Genomic DNA, 20,970 nt, shown 5'->3' with positions numbered 1-20,970 from the left:
GGAGTGGCATAAATACTAAATGCCCAAACTGCACCCATAGTTCTGAAAATTGTCATGAATATTTATGCCATATTAGATTATTCCAGAGATATATTTTAAATATTTATACCATTCCTGTTGTCAGTCAGCTCTCTAGTAAACTCAAGAACTAATATGGGCTCTTTGAAAGAACTTTCATTAAATGGGAGATTTAAATATTTATGTGAAAGAAAAGCTATACACATACAGGGCTTTAACTATGGAGGAATTGGGGAAACCATTTTTTTCTTTTTAAGCATAACTTATTTAATAATTCTTTCATGTACATATGTGGGCCCTGAGGATTCTGTTTTCCTTCTGCTCTCATTCTATTCTTTCTTTCCTGAGAGAGAAAAAATGAGAAATTACTTACTTCATCATTTTCTTTCTGTTAGCAGCTTCTCACCTCATTCATCACTAATGGGTTAATGCCTCCCACCTATGGAATTTGGAGGCAGCCCAATGGAAGCTCCTGGACTAAGCTCCACCTTACAGCTCAGAACGCTAGAAGAGTTCTTCCACAGCTGTGTATTATAGGCCCAGCAACTGATTATTAGCAGTAAGATAACAACTTGGTATAATGTATTATCCAACCTTAAGACAATTATATGTCTAAGTCTCCCTTTGGAGAAAAACTTCAATTTGTACTCCGTTCATTTACCAGGCTACCAACGTGGGTTGAATGAGGAGAGAAGCTGCTAATATAATCAAAATTATCAAGTTAGAAATTTCTCATTCTGTGGCACCACTCCTCTCCTCATTCATCACTAATGGGAAATAGCAAACAGTGAATCACAGAAGTGGCAGAGTTGGAGGGATAAGCAGACTTTTAATTATTAGGATGCCTCTTGCAGAGGAATGACAACTTAAGCCTTATCTTCACTGCTTAAAAAGATGTATATTTTATCTTTGGGTAACTAACATATGAGGTATCTCACAGTAAAAACCACAGTGATGGCAAGCCACTTTAGTTTTAACTCAAGGGGAAAACTGCTGACCTTGGCTAGTTGTGGTAAAATTAAAGTGCCTTCTCTTCATTGAGTTTTACCTTGGGATAGCTCATGCATGTTAAGTTACCCTGAAGTGAAAAATACACCTATTTAGCAGTGAAGACATGTCTTTACTTTGCAAATCTTCCTCAGATGAGACAAACTTTTTCCCCCAATGCTCCTGCTGGAACCACGGTACTGGCCAGAGTCAAAGACATGATACTGGACTCTACAGACCATTACTCCAATCACACATGGCCATGTTTATGGGGCGTTTTATTTACATGTTCTGATGCACCATTAAACAGTTGTCTAAGTGAACTCAGATATACACTTTGAGATTTTGGAAATTTGTCTTCCAAGTATGCTTCTGTGAGGCTTGCATCCATAGTGAGTATGCAAGGGTCTAGAGTGAAAAGTGAGTTGGCTTTCAGCATGTTGTTCATACTTATCTGCCCACAAAGGGACATTCCAATGTAATCTGAGAATGATACCTACCTTTTCATTGTATCTGGTGCATGATTCCATGTCTTCAGAAGGAATTTCCACAGGCAAGACAAGCCATTGGAGATAACTGGCTAAAGATGATCACTGCCAGGAAATGACAGATGCAATAAAGTTTTGGACCTTTGCAATTCATTACCAAGATGGTAAAATTATGACCAGAGCCCTGTTTTGACCCCTGGATGAGCAATTATCTGCACTGAGTTCAAAAGCTCTTCTTGATTTTGAACAACTGATGGGTATGAATCCTTTTCAGCAACTGTCTAGTCATGAATGAGTCTTTTTCTTTGGACAGAGCACTGATTGGCATGTTCTCTAATTGCATAACTTGCAACTTCTGCTTTGCTGTTACTATTACCAGTCATTTCTTAAGACTCAGTGTGGAGGACGGTTCAGAAAAGTGTTGTACAGGAACTGTGAGACGTCATACACAAACTCTTTTTGTCTTTGTCATGCGAGAATTTTGTTGGCTTGGAGAAAAATTTATTTAGGTTATCATGGAAGCGTCTGCTCAAGATTTTTCCCTCTACTAGGGTAACAATTCTTTCTTGGATACATGGTGTTGGTAGTGCCCAATGGATTATTATGCTGGCTTTGATAGTGAGGGATCAGGTCTCTCTCTGCATATCAGCTACTCATTTCTTAATGTATACTGTGACAAAGTTCCTCCTCCATCTTGGTGGGCCCTGCACTTATTGGCGGATTTTCTTGCCTCAGAGATTCACCATGTGGGTTGGGGAACAGCCCAGAGACCTTCCCCTCTGGAAGAACCCACAGTCCAGGTCAATTGGGAGGTTTGGGGGGAACCTGGGCCCGCCCTCTACTCCGGGTTCCAGCCCAGGGCCCTGTGGACTGCAGCTGTCTATAGTGCCTCCTGTAACAGCTGCATGACAGCTACAACACCCTGGGCTACTTCCCCATGGCCTCCTCCAAACACCTTCCTTAGGCCTGGTCTACACTACGGGTTTAGGTCGACTTTAGCAGCGTTAAATCAAATTAAGCCTGGACACGTCCACACGACGAAGCCCTTTCTTTCGACTTAAAGGGTCCTTTAAACCGGTTTCTTTACACCACCTCCGACGAGGGGATTAGCGATAAAACGGCCTTTGCGGGTCGGAATTGGGGTAGTGTGGACGGAATTTGACGTTATTGGCCTCCGGGAGCTATCCCACAGTGCTTCATTGTGACCGCTCTGGACAGCGCTCTCAACTCAGATGCACTGACCAGGTAGACAGGAAAAGACCCACGAATGTTTGAATTTCATTTCCTGTTTGCTCAGCGTGGAGAGCACAGGTGACCACGCAGAGCTCATCAGCACAGGTAACCGTGATGGAGTCCCAGGATCGCAAAAGAGCTCCAGCATGGACCGAACGGGAGGTACGGGATCTGCTCACCATATGGGGAGATGAAGCAGTGATAGCTGAACTCCGTAGCAGTAAAAGAAATGGCAAAGTATTAGAAAAGATCTCCAAGGCCATGAAGGACCAAGGCCATAACAGGGACACACAGCAATGCCGCGTGAAAATTAAGGAGCTACGGCAACTTACCACAAAGCCAGAGAAGCAAACGGAAGGTCCGGGGCAGAGCCGCAAACTTGCCGCTACTACGCGGAGCTGCATGCGATCCTAGGGGTGCAGCCACCACTACCCCAACCGTGTGCTATGACTCTCTCACTGGAGAAACACACAGGGAAGATGGTTTGGGGAACGAGGAAGCTGAGGATGGAGGTACTGTAGGTAGCTCACAGCAGCAAGGAAGCGGAGAAACCGGTTTCCCCAACAGCCAGGATATGTTTGTGACCCTGGACCTGGAATCAGTAACCCCCGAACTCACCCAAGACTCTCAGGGCACACAGGAGACCTCTGGTGAGTGTACCTTTGTAAATATTTGTAAACATTACACATGGTTTAAAAGCAAGCGTGTTTAATGATTAATTTGCCCTGGCAATCGCGGCCAGTACATCTACTGGAAAAGTCTGTTAACGTGTATGGGATGGAGCGGAATCCTCCAGGGACATCTCCAGAAAGCTCTCCTTTATGTACTCCCAAAGCGTTTGCAAAAGGTTTCTGGGGAGGGCTGCCTTATCCCGTCCGCCATAGTAGGACAATTTACCACACCAGGCCAGTAGCACGTAGTTTGGAATCATTGCATAACAAAGCATGGCAGCGTATGGTCCCGGTGTTTGCTGGCATGCAGACAATATCCATTCCTTATCTCTCTTTGTTATCCTCAGGAGAGTGATATCATTCACGGTCACCTGGTTGAAATGGGGTGATTTTATTAAGGGGACATTCAGAGGCGCCCGTTCCTGCTCTTCTGAACAGAAATGTTCCCCGCTGTTAACCACGCGGTGGGGGGAGGGGTGAAGTGATCATCCCAGAGAATCGTGTGTGTGTGTGTGTGGGGGGGGTGGTTTACTTGTGTTTGTGCCGCATGTTAACCGGGAAACCGCAGCCCCTCCTTTTACATTGAAAACCCATTTTAAATGGACAACCCAATTCATCCTTGATATGAGAAATGCGCTGCTGTTTGCAACCTTTCCCGCATGGTAAGAAGGTTAAAAAAGCCAAAACACTGTGGCCTACCATGGCTGCCTGCAAGCCGAAATATGCGACCTTGTAATGAAAGAGTGTACCCATCGTTCTCTAAAATGTGTCTTTTTTAACCACCTCTCCCTTCTCCTCCACCAGCTGCAAATGTTTCTCCTTCGCAGAGGCTAGTGAACATTAGAAAGAGAAAACGTAGGACGAGGGACCATATGTTCACGGAGCTGCAGATGTCCTCCCACGCTGATAGAGCACAGCAGAATGCGTGGAGGCAGTCAATGTCGGACATGAGAAAAGCACAATATGAACGAGAGGAGAGGTGGCGGGCTGAATGGCGGGATGAAAAGAGCAAGTGGCGGGCTGAAGACGATAGGTGGCGTCAGCTTGCAGACAGACGGCAAGAGTCAATGCTCCGTCTGCTGGAGCATCAAACTGATATGCTCGAGTGTATGGTTGAGCTGCAGGAAAGGCAGCAGGAGCAGAGACCGCCGCTAGAGCCCCTGTGTAACCAACAGCCCTCCTCCCCAAGTTCCATAGCCTCCTCACCCAGACGCCCAAGAACACGGTGGGGGGGCCTCCGGCCACCCAGTCACTCCACCCCAGATGATCGCCCAAGCATCAGAAGGCTGGCCTTCAATAAGACTTAAAGTTTTAAAATGCAGTGTGTCTTTTTCCATCCCTCCTCCCCCACCCATCCCAGGCTACCTTGGCAATTATCCCCCTACTTCTGTGAGGAACTAATAAAGAATGCATGAATGTGAAATAACAATGACTTTATTGCCTCTGCAAGCGGTGCTCGAATTGGGGAGGGTAGGGTAGGGTGGGGTGGTTGGTTTACAGGGAAGTAGAGTGAACCGGGTCGGGGGAGGGGTTTGGAGGGTTCATCAAGGAGAAACAAACAGAAGTTTCACACAGTAGCCTGGCCAGTCACAAAACTCGTTTTCAAAGCTTCTCTGATGCGCACCGCGCCCTGCTGTGCTCCTCTAACCGCCCTGGTGTCTGGCTGCCCGTAATCAGCAGCCAGACGAGTTGCCTCAACCTCCCACCCCGCCATAAAGGTCTCCCCCTTACTCTCACAGATATTGTGGAGCGCACAGCAAGCAGCAATAACAATGGGGATATTCTTTTCGCTGAGGTCTGAGCGAGTCAGTAAGCTGCGCCAGCGCTCTTTTAAACGTCCAAATGCACATTCCACCACCATTCAGCACTTGCTCAGCCTGTAGTTGAACAGGTCCTGACTCCTGTCCAGGCTGCCTGTGTACGGCTTCATGAGCCATGACATTAAGGGGTAGGCTGGGTCCCCAAGGATCACGATAGGCATTTCAACATCCCCAACAGTTACTTTCTGGTCCGGGAAGAAAGTCCCTTCCTCCAGCTTTCGAAACAGAGCAGAGTTCCTGAAGACGCGAGCATCATGTACCTTTCCCGGCCATCCCACGTTGATGTTGGTGAAACGTCCCTTGTGATCCACCAGGGCTTGCAGCAGCATTGAAAAGTACCCCTTGCGGTTTACGTAGTCAGTGGCTTGGTGCTCCGGTGACAAGATAGGGATATGGGTTCCGTCTATGGCCCCGCCACAGTTTGGGAATCCCATTTCAGCAAAACCATCCACTATTGACTGCACGTTGCCCAGAGTCACTACCCTTGATATCACCAGGTCTTTCATTGCCCTGGCAAATTGGATCACAGCAGCCCCCATCGTAGATTTGCCCACTCCAAAATGATTCCCGACTGACCAGTAGCTGTCTGGCGTTGCAAGCTTCCACAGGGCTATCGCCACTCGCTTCTCAACTGTGAGGGCTGCTCTCATCTTGGTATTCTGGCGTTTCAGGGCAGGGGAAAGCAAGTCACAAAGTTCCATGAAAGTGCCCTTACGCATGCGAAAGTTTCGCAGCCACTGGGAATCGTCCCATACCTGCAGCACGATGCGGTCCCACCAGTCTGTGTTTGTTTCCCGGGTCCAGAATCGGCGGTCCACGGCATGAACCTGCCCCAGTGACACCATGATTTCCACATTGCTGGGGCCTGTGCCTTGTGAGAGGTCTATGTCCATGTCAATTTCCTCATCACTCTCTTCGCCGCGCTGCAATCGCCTCCTCGGGTGGTCCAGGTTTCACCTTGGCATGTCCTGGCTCTGCATATACTCCAGGACAATGCGCGTGGTGTTCATAGTGCTCATAATTGCCGCGGTGATCTGAGCGGGCTCCATGATCCCAGTGCTAGCTATGGCGCCTGGTCAGAAAAAAGGCGCGAAACTAGTATCTGATGGACCAGGAGAAGGAGGGAGGGAGGGAGGGCGGGAGGGCCGAGTGATGACATGGTGTACAGGTACAGGAACAGGGAATTAAAATCAAGAAAGGTGGCTGTGCATCAGGGAGAAACACAAACAACTGTCACACAGAATGGTCCCCCCAAAGATTAAACTGAAAACCCTGGGCTTAGCAGGCCGTTGATTTCACAGAGGAAGGGGAAGCAAATGAATACAGAACAAATCTATTTTTTACATCTTAAGCTGGCAGCCGATGGTGCAGCATGAGTGATAGCCTCTCCAGTATGATGATGACGGATACCAGTCATAATATACCATAGTCTGCCAAAAGGCAAGGGTCTGCTGCTGTGTAGCAATGCAGCCCCACGTCTGCCAGCCCCACGTCCGCCAGCACCCAGCATCGCCCTCGGCCTCTTCTGGGTGCTTAGCAGACAATACTGGGCAATTGGCAGAAAATAGTATACTACAATTGGTAGCCATCATCATCGAAACAGTAGCATGTCTGCCCAGGTGGCCATGATTGACAGCCACTCCAGTACGATGACGATGGGTACCAATCATAATATACCATCGCCTACCAAAGGGCAAGGGGCTGGTGCAATGCAGCCCTACGGCTGCCAGCCCCACGGCTATCACTCATGCTACACCGTCTACCGCCAAAAGGCAGTTAGCAGCTGCTGCTGTGTAGCAATGCAGTCCCACGTCTGCTGGCACCCAGAGGACATATGGTGACGGTGAGCTCAGCTGAGCTGAGCGGGCTCCATGCTTGCCGTGGTATGTTGTCTGCACAGGTAACCCAGGTAAAAAGGCGCGAATCTATTGTCTGCCGTTGCTGTGACGGGGGGGGAGGGGCCTGACGACATGTACCCAGAACCGTCCGCGACACTGTTTTTGCATCATCCGGGCATTGGGATCTCAACCCAGAATTCCAAGGGGCGGCGGAGACTGCGGGAACTGTGGGATAGCTACCCATAGTGCAATGCTCCGGAAGTCGACGCTAGCCTCGTACTGTGGACGCGGTCCGCCGACTAGAGCACCTAGAGCATTTTATGTGGGGACACACACAATCGGCTGTATACAACCGATTTCAATAAAACCGGCTTCTATAAATTCGAACTAATTTCGTAGTGTAGACATACCCTTGGTCTCACCACAGGACCTTCCTCCTGGTGTCTGATAACGCTTGTGCTCCTCAGTCCTCCAGCAGCACACCCTCTCACTCTCAGCTCCTTGCACCTCTTGCTCCCAGCTCCTCACACTCACACCACAAACTGAAGTGAGCTCCTTTTTTAAAGCCCAGGTGCCCTGATTAGCCTGCCTTAACTGATTCTAGCAGTTTCTTCTTAATTGGCTCGAGGTGTCCTAATTAGCCTGCCTGCCTTAACTGATTCTAGCAGGTTCCTGATTACTCTAGTGCAGCTCCTGCTCTGGTCATTCAGGGAACAGAAAACTACTCATCCAGTGACCAGTATATTTGCCCTCTACCAGACTCCTGTACCCCACTGGTCTGGGTCTGTCACAATACTCAAAAAGCTCCTGATCTGTAAGTTTGGATGCACTAGCTATATGTTTAGAATGATCAATTATTATTCCTGGGTGTAACATGGCTTCCTAATAGCTCCAAGTTAGAAGTAATTGCTCTTATCACAAATTATATCAAGGGTTTGACCAGGACAGAACCCAAGATGTCACACTCTAAGCAAGGATCATATCCCTAGATGATGAATCACTTGCTTGCTACCAAGGAGGCTTTTCTTACAAAGTATGAGAAACCTTTGGTCTAAATGGATATAGCTGACACTTTGAAATTGCTGTGCAGCGTGTTCTCACTCTTATATTCTGTGGGTCTTTTGAAAGGAAGCTACCTTCTGTAGGTCTGATTGCATTTCACCGGTGGAGCTACTGTTACACCAAACTTAAGCTCCCAAAAATGAAGGTTAGCTCTCTGTAAGTAGGAGTTTTTTCTTTGAGATGGCCTCTGCATATTTACACTGATGGGATGTGCTGACCTGGTGCAGCTCAGACAGTGGAAATCTGCTAGCAGTGTCCATTGGAGCCTTGATGTTCCCCACAGCGTTCATGAATGTTCTGAGGGCAAGGCTATAAAAGGAGCAGAGCACTCTGGTCATCTCAATTCCTTCCACTATTTCCCATAAATCCCAAAATCATTAGAACTCCTGAGAAGAAGGGAAGGTGGGTGGGGAGTGTGAATATGCAGAACCCATCTCAAAGAACTCTGGTTACAGGTAAATAACCTTAATTTCTTCTTTGAGTGGCCTCTGCATATTCCTACTCTTGGGATATTTTAGCAAAATGTAATCCAAAATGTAACCCTGTAATCCAGATGGTGGGATCTGGAATCCTAATCAAATAACAAATGAAGTACTGCTTGACCAAATGTGACATCTGACCTTTATACTAATTCTAGGGAATACTATTTTGTAAAGGAGTGAATCATATTGCTGCCCTACATAGTTCTGCAAATAAGACATGTCTCTTGAAGACTATCGATACTGCCTTAGTTCTGGTAGTGTGTATCCTAATTCCCTGAGGGAAGAGGACAGAAGTAAAGTTATATGCCTCCTTAATGAACAACCTGACACACCAAGACAAAATCTAAGGAGTCACACTGTGGACCTTTTGAGTCCCAGTACAAGCTACAAAAGGCTGTCAGAGCATTTAAACTCTTTGGTCCTGTCAATGTAATAAGACAGCATCTTCTCTACATCCAATATATGTAATTTTGCCTCAGTGGCGTTGGCTATGTAGCCTAGGGAAGAATACTAGTAAATTGATATACAGATTTACGTCAACTTCTATAACTACTTTGAGTAGAAACTTTAGATGTGGACATAATACCACATTATCTTTGTGAAAAATCATAAATGGAGGGTCTGTTTTTCATAAAAATTGCAACTCACTGACTCTTCTCTTCGGGGGCATGGGTAGGAGGGAGAGAGACAGAACCTCTGATCTTGGCAGCTCTTCTTGAGAGGCTTACCAGAAAAGAGAAACAAAGGAGGTTTGAATGGGGGGACAGTTTCAAACTGGATAGCATATTTGCTTTTGATTATCTCTAAAATCCATATGTCTAATGTTATCAGGTGCCCAAAGTCAAAGAAATGAAACAGTCTCCAAAATGGAAAACAGAATGAGTTAAGGAAACTGGTTTGCAACTCTTGAGCATTCCATCAAAATTGAGGATGAGGTTTGGGACCTGCTGATGCTGAAACTGACGACAGTTTTCCCTCAGAAAAAGGATTATAAGACTTCCTTCTTTATTGGTGTTGAGGCTCTCGAGAATGGTTTTGATAACGTTGATAAGTAAATCTTTGCGACAAAAAGATAGACTGAACTGCAGGAATGAACTGACTTTGAAATCTGAAAAAGGAAACCCCCATTATTCTTGTGGGAAACCAGAAAACTACCAAAGATCTAGCTGTAGGGCTAACTTTCTTCATCCTTTCCAGGATGTCTTGGAGCTGAAAAAACCTTCCCATTTGAATGGAAAATCTTTCAATTTTGAACCCAGACAATCTCAATCAGATATACCGCCTACTTACGTTTTATGACATTTTGTCCTTCATTCAGGTGTTACCCATCTCCCTCTGATTTTCCAGAAGGCCATTAATGAAGAAAGCAAGACACAGATTGAGTTTACGATGGTGCAAACACTGGTTGTGAAAGACAGCTCAACAAAGGTAATGTAACTCAGGCCTAGAAGAAGAATCCAAAATGTCAAACACAAATGGAAACTTCCTCCATCAGAATCAATAGTATCCTTAAGGTCCTTGTTGTCTTGTTCAGCAAATCCTGGAACACAATGACATCCTCTGAAGGTAGCAGAACCAAGGTGATCCTGACATTGTCATCAGTGGAGGTTTAGCCCTCTGAGTCCAGCTCCAGTTCTTGCCCAGTTTCTACCATCATCAGTTCCTCCTCTTCAGATAGTGTGTTCTGAGAAATAAATGGCAACATATTCTTGACAGTGAGATCCATCCTCGGATCGGAGCACCTGGGATCTGGAGCTCAAAACTCTTTCATACTGGAGATATCCTCCTAGGATATCTTGAGGGTTAGTGAATTGGCTAGGAGAAGACCAGTAAGGTGATCTCATTCACTAAGGAATCGGTCAGTCTTACCAACAAAGAGTAGTATCCCATGGATAAAATCCCTGGTGATACTGATCTTCCTCAGACCAGGTTCTAAAAGCCAGTCTCACTTTGTGATGTGGCTCCTGGTCGAAGTCAGAGGGCAGATCCAATCTCAGATCTGACAATGATGGCACCACAAACAAGAATGCAGTAGGAGCCATGTTAGAGAAGGCTGACAGAGGCTTGCTTGGTGAACTCTGTGAGATCTTAGGTTGAGGAAGGATTGTAGAAATCCTGATGTCATGCTCCTGTAATCTTATTTAAATGGACAGCTCTCTCTGTGCTGACCCAAAACCAGTGATGCTTGTAGATCAGCTTATCTATGCAAAGAACTCAAAATCAAGGTCGGGAAGGCACTCAGATCTGACTGGTGTACCTTGGCCACAAACCTAACAACATGGAGGGATGGACTGGATCTGACATTTGTCTCTGTAGATGAGGATCCTTCTTCCTCTCCAGTACCTCAGTCCTAATCTTGACCTTTGGACCGAGGAACTTGATCTGCGATGATGTCCATTGGGTCCAGAAAGTGCTTCCTAGCCCTCAATACCATTTTTGTCCTATCTTGGGGAATCCTTGTGGGTTGCCTTCATAGCTACCAGATCACCTGATGCTGGAGTTTGAACTGACTTCTCTTATCTTTGATCCACAGCAATGCCAGAGAAAGAGGAGAGTCCCTGTGACCTATTGGATCCGTTGGGAACTTCAGATCTGGATGGTGTGGCTGCTAATGCTTCTTGCAGCAATACACTCTGCAGTCTGTTCTGCCTGTCCTTCTGGAGCATGAGGTGTGAACATGTAAGAAGAACCTTGAGGGTGAATGTCCTTCCCCGAGGCAAGCCAAAAATCTTGTATGCACATCCAATGATGGGAAGACCAAAGGACAAGGAGCACATCACTGGAAATTTTAAATTTAAATTAAATGCAGCTTCTTCACCTTCGGATCCATCATGATGAAACAGAGGATGATGTCCAATCATCATTTATACCATAAAAACTTAATTAACCATCTAAAAATACCTCTAGACTATATAAATGTACTAAAACTATCTAAAAACAACTAAAGGTGGAGGGATAGCTCAGTGGTTTGAGCATTAGCCTGCTAAACCCAGGGTTGTGAGCTCAATCCTTGAGGGGGCCATTTAGAGATCTGGGGCAAAAAACAAAAAACAAAACAAAAAAACAAAAAAAAACCTCTCAGGGACAGTACTTGGTCCTGCTAGTAAAGGCAGGGGACTGGACTTGATGACCTTTCAAGGTCCCTTCCAGCTCTATGAGATATACCTATCTCCATTTATTATTATTATTATTATTAAGAACTAAAAGAGGTAAAAAGATCTGGCCAAAGCAATGAGTTCCTGAATCCATCAGCTGAACGTGGTGGGAAAGAACTGACAAGGCTGGAGCACCACACCTCTTTCAGAGCCCTTGTCCTCAGAATGTTTGCAAACACCGAGAGAACGGGTTGGATGGGAGAGGTGAGTGAGCACTGCAATAGACACTGCTAGCAAAGTTCCACAATCTGAGCTACATCCAGTTGGCAGATTCCATAAATAGGAATATGCTGAGGCTACTTGACAAAGAACTTATTAATTTTTTTTACATCATAATTTAGGTTTAATGTTTTGTTTTAATTAGAACTCCTCATTTGCATCTTATGATGTCCTCAAAGGAGGCATCTATTGGAAACTGTATATCTAATAATGCTTGAAAAAAATAAGATATTTTATTAATATAAATAAATCCCTAGCAAGCCACTGGCCGCCTGCCCTGGAAAAGTCTTGCAGGTTTTTTTGGTTAGTTTTTGGGTATGTGTGTGTGGTTTTTGACCAGAGTGTTTAGAGGGGCAGGGTAACATACTATTCATTCTGACCTCAGGACCTGATAACCGAGGAGGGGTACTGGTACAAATACTTTGATTATGGAATTGGCTGGCTAGATGTCCTGAGGAGACTGAAAGGTTGCCTGCCTGCTCCTCCAGGCTGTTTTGCATCCAAATAAGTACTGCAGGAACAATCTAGTATCACCTGGGGCTTTACTCAATAAATCAGGACTAATTTTGAACATGGGAAGAGATTTCTTACTTCCTCCTCTGTAATCCCACAATGGTGCAGTTTTGTGGGGAGTGGAGTCTTTCATGTGCCTCTGTTTCGGTCACAGACTGCCTGAAAGTATTTCTTATGCTTAAATGTGGAGACAGCCTGTGGAGTGGAGGAGGGGTGAGACCACTGCCTGCTACACTGCAGCCTGAGGGAGGGTTTCACAAGTGCGACAGGTTTCTCTGCATGTCCAGACATGCTGCAGAGTTGGGGAAGGACAGCAAGCTTGATAGAAAACACTGTGAGACCCACTGTGTAGGCAAAAAGCTCCAGCAAACAATCCCTCGAGGGGGAGGCACAAAGGAGAAGGGTTTAACTACTGGTTATTAATTGCACTTGTTCATTAACAATACTCATTGCTGTCTTCCAAAAGCGATGCTTCCTTTTGCCTTTCGGGACTATAGTCTCTGGGGTTTGCAAAACTTACCCTTGAGCATCATAAGAAGCTCCCAATGCAGAGTTGGAGGAATGGGTGCTCTGTACAAACTTTGCTTCTTTCCCCGGGAAGCTGAGGACTCACTTCAGTATCTGGGAGAAAGGGGGACTCTGCATTCTTTCACTGTTTTTTTTCCCCCTCCCAGGCCTGGGTCTGTTGCAAGACTTATCCCCTGAGCTGGCCAGATAGCATCCTCCTTGTCCTTAGACTGTTCCTGAAATACTCAGAAGCTGCTGACCAGGCTTTTCTGCCTTGGAGTTCTGGCTCTTTGAAATAGGGACGGAAGCCAACATGCTGGTCTGACTCTGAGCCCTGTGCTCTGCCAGAGTGAGGGTCAGTTGGCTGTGAACAGTAAGGGTATAATTTACCCTCTGTAAAGAGTGTAAATGCTCCTCACATAGGAAACATCGCTTAAATTTAGCTCTGTGTTTGGGGGGCAATGCCGCCATGCTTGAATTGGGATAGAGGAGTCCGAAAGAGGAGGGGCTGCAACAGATGATCTGCATGGCTGAAACCATGCTGTCAAATAGCTAATTCAGGAACAGGAGAAAGATTATAAATTACAGCAAAAAAAAATAAATAAAGTTAAAACAAAATGATCACAAACTGAACTGCCAACATGCTTCACTGCTGGAGGCAGAAAGAGAAGTTACCAGTAACTGGAGTTCTTTGAGATGTGTCCCCCTATGGATGCTTCACTTAAGTTGCGTCTGCACCCAGTGCCTTTGATCAGAAATTTGTGGTAGCATTGTCCATTTGGCCTACGCATGTGCCCCACATATCCATATACCAAGGCTATATGGGGGCTGCGCAGGAACTGCACTCAGCTCCTACTTCACCAAAAAATCCCACTAGGGAAACTCCAAAGCAGAGGGGAAGGAGGATGAGTAACAGAGCACCATAGGGACACACATCTTGAATAAATCCAGTTACTGCTCAAGGTGAGTAACCTTTCCTTCTTCTTTGAGTAGGGTCCCTGTGGGTGCTCTACTTCAGGTGGCTCTCTAACAATACCCCTCTAAGGAGACAGGAGGTTCAGAGCAGAGTCCAGTACAGAGGAGAGAATTGCATTGCCTAATGCAGCATCTGATCTTGCAGCAGTAACCAGGGCATTATGGTTAGAAAAAGTATGGACAGAGGACCAAGTTGCCACTCTGCAGAGCTCTACAATTGGAACATCTTTAAGTAAGGCTGTAAGTAAGATATAGATTGTACTTATATAAAATGTGTTATCACTCTTGAAAGATGTAGAACATGAGTCTAGTCATAACAGATCTTGATATATCTCGAGATCCACTTTGATAGTCGGTTTCAAAATTACTGATCCCCTGTTTCTATGTGCACTGGATAAAAAGATTCTAGAACAGGGGCTCCCAACTTTTTGCCTGCATGACCCCATTTTGAGACTTGCTGTTTCCTGTGACTTCAGACAGCAACAAAGCCACAGTGACCAAGGAAATTATACATTAAGATGTTATTTAATGCTCTCTAATATGACACAGGGGCTTACAACACAGCTTCTCAAAGTCTGGCAGTGTTGTAGAAATTGCACATCTAATCTCTGATGTGACATCAATGCAAAGACTTGATGGACACAAGTGCACTGAATCAAGCTTCACACACATATGTGCTCACAAATGGCAACACCAGTTACAAGACACGTGTTGAGAGTGCTGGATATTCATTCTTAACAGTGAACCAGAACTCTGGGAGAGAAAATTGGGTATATGTTACTTTCAAGAATGGAACACGGTAAATTTTGATGAGCTGTTCCTTTTGAGCTTCTGCCAAATCTATGGCATAAGGGTTGCATTGAAAGGGGTTTTGCACCCAATAATACTTTGTCACGTCCAATTCGGGTAAAAAGGATGCAGACTGTTCTTCCAGCCAGCTGACATGCTCAGCCATCATCCGTGTGGGAGGCTGAATAATTTCATTGTCAGCCAGGAACTTGCAAAGCTGTGGGAAGAATACAATATATTATATCGACTTCTTCAATATATTATTCTTCCAGAAAACAATTTTCTTCATGAATCCTGTGATTCAATCACTCAGCTGAAAGATGTGGGTGTTCCTTCCTTGCAGTCCTGTATTTAATTCACTCAATTTCCCAAAGATTATTACACCAAAGATTATATTCTTTCCATTTTTGGAGGTAAGTATTGTAGATTTTCTCCTACTATTTAATAAAATGTGTTGTACTTCTGATGAGCAAGATGTCTGTAAGTCTGGAGAATCATTGAGGAACCATGTCAGCTTTATAGGCCTTCCTTTCAGCAGGCTCACAGGTGATTGCTCTTAGGCTCCTTAACACCCTGCCAGCTCCAATCAGTTCCCCTTTTTGGGAGCTACGCTAGCAGGTTCTGAGCTAACAGGAGCTGGTTCAGTGCCTCTTAGGCCAGCACCCTGTTACGGGGGGGATATGATAGACGTCTATAAAATCATGCCTGGTGTGGAGAAAGTAAATAAGAAAATGTTAGTTACTCTTTCTCATAACACAAAAACTAGGGGGGTCACCAAATTAAGTTAATAGGCAGCAGGTTTAAAACAAACAAAAGCAAGTATTTCTTCATATAATGTACAGTCAACCTGTGAAACTCTTTGCCAAAAGATGTTGTGAAGGCCAAGACTATAACAGGGTTCAAAAAAGAACTAGAAAAATTAATGGAGGATAGGTCCATCCCTGGCTATTAGGCAGGCTGGCAGGGATGGTGTCCTTCATCTCTGTTTGCCAGAAGCTGGGAATGGGTGACAGGGGATGGATCACTCGATGAGTATCTGTTCTGTTAATTTCCTCTGAAGCACCTGGCATTGGCCACTGTCGGAAGACAGGAAACTGGGCTAGATGAACCATCAGTCTAACCCAGTATGGCCATTCTTATGAGTCTCAAAATCTGCAGGTTGGATAAAATGTTTGATCGGCATTCTGAGTAAGCAGATAAGCACTGAGCAGAAGCCATCATAGAGGGCGAGACATAAGATTTATTAGATAGAGATACTAGACCTGTCTTGGTTACACTGATACAATCAATATGACCCTGGCTTGATTTTTTTTGATCTTTTGAGAACCTTCAACAACAATGGTGTTGGTGGATACGTGTATAAAAGAAAAGCATCTCCGAGGCGTTGGGGATGGATTCCTCCTCTGGAACAATACTTGATGCACTTTGTTTTGGCTGCTGTGGCAAAAGATCAACCCCTGGGAATCCCCAAGCCAAGAATACTGTGTTGAGGACTCATGAGTCCAGTTTCCATTTGTAATTTTGGAAGAAATGTCTGCTGAGGTAGTCTGCCATGCTGTTCTGAACACTGGGGAGGTAAGAAGCTAAGATCACTGTGACTGATTGGCTATGCACTAATTCAAGAGTTTTATCACTTTGGCACAGAGTGATAGGGAACATGCTCCTCCCTGATGATTTATATAATAAGTGCATGCCACATTGTCATTATTTTTATTGACTTGTATATGATTAGAGGAAGAAAGTGTACATAAGTATTTTTGACCACTCTCCATTCTAGGAGATTGATGTGGAGAAGCTACTCTTCTAGTGACCATTTCCCATACACCTGGTGAGGTCCCAGATGTGCCCCCAACCAAAAATGAAGTGTTTCATGTTATCACTATGGTAGGGGAATTCTGAAAAAATGGAACACCTGGGCAAGTTTAGGTCAGCTCCTTCCACTGGTTGAGTGACTGTAGAACCCATCTGAGAACAGACACTAACCTGCCTAGACTGTGCTTGTTTGGCTTGTAAACTGTTCAAAGCCATCCATGGAGATCTTGGAGATGTAATCTGGCATGTTGCACTACAAAGATGCAAGCTAACATGTGCCCCAGCACATGAAGACAATCTCCTACTGTTACTTAAGGACTGCCCTGAATTCTTGAGATGACACTGAGTAGTGAGAGATATCTGCTGGAAGGCAGGTATGCGCTGCCTGTCATTGCATCCACGGACTCTCCTGTGAAGTCTATATGCTGTACTGGGGTCAAAACAGACTTCTCAAGATTGGGTTGAAGGTCCAGGCTGTGGAAGAGAGAACACATTGCCTTTAAGCCACCAACACTTCCTGATAAGATCTGCCCTGATCAACCAATTGTTCAGATACAGAAAAACAATTGTACCCAGACGACATTGGTGGTCAGCAACTACCACTGGAATCTCTAAGGATATCCTTGGGGCAGAAGATAGGGTGAAAGCGACCATCTGGTATTCGGAGTGTTCCTTGTTATACAGAAAACAAATGAACTCCTTGCGTGAAGGGCAAATAGAGACGTGAAAATATGTATCTTGTAGGTGGGGAATCATGAACCAATCTAATGAAGGAATTATTGCTGCAAGGATCAACATCCTGAATTTCTGCACATATTTGTTTAGAAATCTGAGGTTTAAAATTGTGCTCCACCCTTTATTCCTTTTGGGGATCAGGAAGTACTTTGAATAGAATCCTGTGATGCACAGGAACTGGTTCTATTGTTCCTAAACATAAAAGTGAGGCAACCTGTTGTGTCAGCAGTTGATCATGAGATGGGTGCCTGAAAAGGGATGGGAAGGAGAACAGGCAGGAGGGATAGATTTGTAATAGATGATGGTGTAATCAGATGTTATGGTTTCCAAAACCCATTTCTCCTATATTATATTCTCCCATGCAGCTTGAAAATGGAAGAGACAGTAACTAAAAGGGGAAAGAAGGGTAGAATGGTGCAGTTGTAAATCCCTGTTGATTGGCTGGTTAAGAGTCTCATCCAAGCTATCAAAACTGCCACTTGGAGGACGTAGATGGCTAAGAAGATGTACTGTAGTGAAAGGAGGTTTCTTTTTAGAGCATCTCCCGGTTTCTCAGCTGGGGGCTCAGATGTTCTCTTGTAAGTTGAATATGGGGCTGAACATGCTCTTTGTGCCATCTGAGACCTACCCTTATTTAGAGGAGTATAAATCCCCAGGGATCTCAACGTGGCTCTCAAGTCCTTTAAAGTCTGGAGAGATGACATAATTGGTATCACAGAGACTGGTGGAATAATACACATGACTGGAATATTGGTATAGAAGGGTACAGCTTGCTCAGGAAGGACAGGCAGGGAAAAAAGGGAGCAGGTGTTGCCTTATATATTAAAAATGTATGTACCTGGACTGAGGTTGAGATGGAAATAGTAGACCCCTACCATGACATTGCCCTTGTTTTTTACCGCTTTTATCCTTACCCGGAGACTTTCAACAAGTCTGTCTCCTACTCAGACATCTATTGGGAAAACAACACAGCAGGGCACAGATTATCCAACAAGTTCTTGGAAAGTATTGGAGACAATTTTTTATTTCAGAAGGTGGAGAAAGCTACGAGGGGAGAGACTGTTCTAGATTTGATTTTGACAACCAGGGAAGAACTGGTTGAGAATTTGAAAGTGGAAGGCAGCTTGGGTGAAAGTGATCATGAAATGACAGAGTTCATGATTTTAAGGAATGGTAGGAGGGAGAACAGCAAAATAAAAACAATGGATTTCAAGAAGGCAGACTTTAGCAAACTCAGGGAGTTGGTAGGTAAAATCCCATGGGAAGCAAGTCTAAGGGGAAAAACAATTGAAGACAGTTGGCAGTTTTTCAAAGAGAAAAAAGGGCACAAGAGCAAACTATCCCACTTCGTAGGAAAGATAGGAAGTATGGCAAGAGACCACCCTGGCTTAACCAGGAGATCCTCAATGATCTAAAATTAAAAAAAGAGTCCTACAAAAAGTGGAAACTACGTCAAATTACAAAGAATGAATAAAAACAAATACCACAAGTATGTAGGGACAAAATTAGAAAGGCCAAGGCACAAAACGAGATCAAACTAGCTGGAGACATAAAGGGTAACAAGAAAACATTCTACAAATACATTAGAAGCAAAATGAAGACCAAGGACAAGGTAGGACCATTATTCAATGAAGGGGAAAAAACAATTACAGAAAATGTGGAAATGGCAGAGGTGCTTAATGATTTCTTTGTTTCAGTTTTCATCAAGAAGAGTTGAACATCTAACATAGTGAATACCGGTGAAAATGAGGTAGGATCAGAAAAAGCTAAAATAGGGAAAGAACAAGTTAAAAATTACTCAAATTAGATGTCTTCAAGTCACCAGGGCCTGATGAAATGCATCCTAGAATACTCAAGGAGCTGACTGAGGAGATATCTGAGCCATTGGCAATTATTTTTGAAAATTCATGGAAGATGGGAGAGATTCCAGATGACTAGAAAAGGGCAAATATAGTGCCAATCTATAAAAAGGGAAATAAGGACAACCCAGGGAATTACGGACCAGTCAGCTTAACTTCTCTAACCAGAAAGATAATGGAGCAAATAATTAAACAATCAATTTGCAAACATCTACAGTCTAGAAGATAATAAGGTGATAAGTAACAATCAGCATGGATTTGTCAAGAATAAATCGTGTCAAACCAACCTGATAGCCTTCTCTGACAGGGTAACAAGCCTTATGGATGGGGGGAAGAAGTAGACGTGGCATATATTGACTTTAGTAAAGCTTTTGATACTGTCTCGCATGACCTTCTCATAAACAAACTAGAGAAATGCAACCTAGATGGAGATAATGTAAGGTGGGTACAAAACTGGTTGGAAAACCGTTCCCAGAGAGTAGTTATCAGTGGTTCACAGTCATGCTGGAAGGGCATAATGAGTGGGGTTCCACAGATATTAGTTCTGGGACCGGTTCTGTTCAGTATTTTCATCAATGATTTAGATAATGGCATAGAGAGTACACTTACAAAGTTTGTGGACGATACCAAGCTGGGAGGGGTTGCAAGTGCTTTGGAGGGTAGGATTAAATGATCTGGACAAACTGGAGAAATGGTTTGAAGTAAATAGGATGAAATTCAATAATTCAATAAGGACAAATGCATCCACCACAGGAGGTAGTAGAGGCATCACAGCTTCATCGGGTGATGAGGAGGAAATATTAATAAGAGATGTTATCTCCTTGTATGCCCTTGATTCTTGCTCCTCAAAGATCTCCTCCTCTGGCACAGGTGGTGGCAGAGATGGTTGAGGGGAATGGGCCCTTTTCTGCTTCCTCTGGTGGTGCAAAGATTTAGATGCAAACTGTTGACAACAGAATGTTCCCGGGTCCCAAAAAGGCCATTGAGGGGGGCCATATGCCATACGTGGGGGAATGATCTGTGTTTTTGCCACAAGGGTGTCGTTTGAGGTCTATCCTCCTGCAATATGTCAGTGTAGGAAGGGGGGTGGTGTGTTCTACAGTAAATAGGGGAATCCTGTTCCAATATCTAAGAGTCGAGGAGTCCTCTTCAACATACTCCACGGAATAGGATAACTGTTCAGCTTGTAAAGTAGACGAGGGTGAGTATGGTACACTAGATGATAGAGAGGTCAGTGATCGGATAAGTCTTGGCATGGATAAACCCTCAATACTCATTAATAGGGGAGACTACAGCTCTGAAGATCTATAAGGCCCTAAGAATATCTAAATCCTTGTGGTACTGATGGCATCAAAGACAGGTCTGAGCGAGAACCAGTGAAGGATGGCTTTGGTTCTAACGTAGCTACTACTGAGCACTTGGCACGAGAGTCTCGAATCTGATTCCATCCGTATCATAGGTAGTTGACTAGTCTTCTGTGTTGCTGATACCAACAGTTGTTCAGGAATGAGTTTAGAATTCCTCTCAGAAGAGTGTCTGCAGCTCTGGGTACAGGTACTCCAGCTTGGTACCAATTCTGTCTTTGATGAATGACTCTTCGAAACGGTCTTCACTGCCGTTGCAGTACCAGAATCACTTGGAGCCTGCATGGAACTCCCCTTGGGACCCGAGGTCTCCATAGCCCATTTATGCAGTGGTGACTGAAACGTCCTTGGAGATTTACTTATTACCTCTTTCTGCCTAGAGGCAGATATCAAAGCTAGCTTTTGAGGATTTCAGCCCCATAGACACAAACGGTACTGCTATG

At 44.6% G+C, this 20,970-nt stretch overlaps 1 protein-coding gene across 1 annotated transcript in view; it reads right to left on the bottom strand.

The window, feature by feature from the left end:
• The window catches only part of DNAH14 (dynein axonemal heavy chain 14), a 468,480-nt gene that overhangs the window by 198,734 nt on the left and 248,776 nt on the right, over positions 1 to 20,970 (bottom strand). The window contains 1 exon segment of the mRNA XM_054022851.1: positions 14,750 to 14,974. Coding sequence (XP_053878826.1) covers positions 14,750 to 14,974 — 225 coding nt within the window.

The sequence above is a fragment of the Malaclemys terrapin genome, chromosome 3, assembly GCF_027887155.1.
Source record: "Malaclemys terrapin pileata isolate rMalTer1 chromosome 3, rMalTer1.hap1, whole genome shotgun sequence".
Classification (NCBI taxonomy): Eukaryota; Metazoa; Chordata; order Testudines; family Emydidae; genus Malaclemys; species Malaclemys terrapin.
Note: the sequence above shows the minus strand (reverse complement) of the source record. Positions and strands in the feature narration are given on the sequence as shown.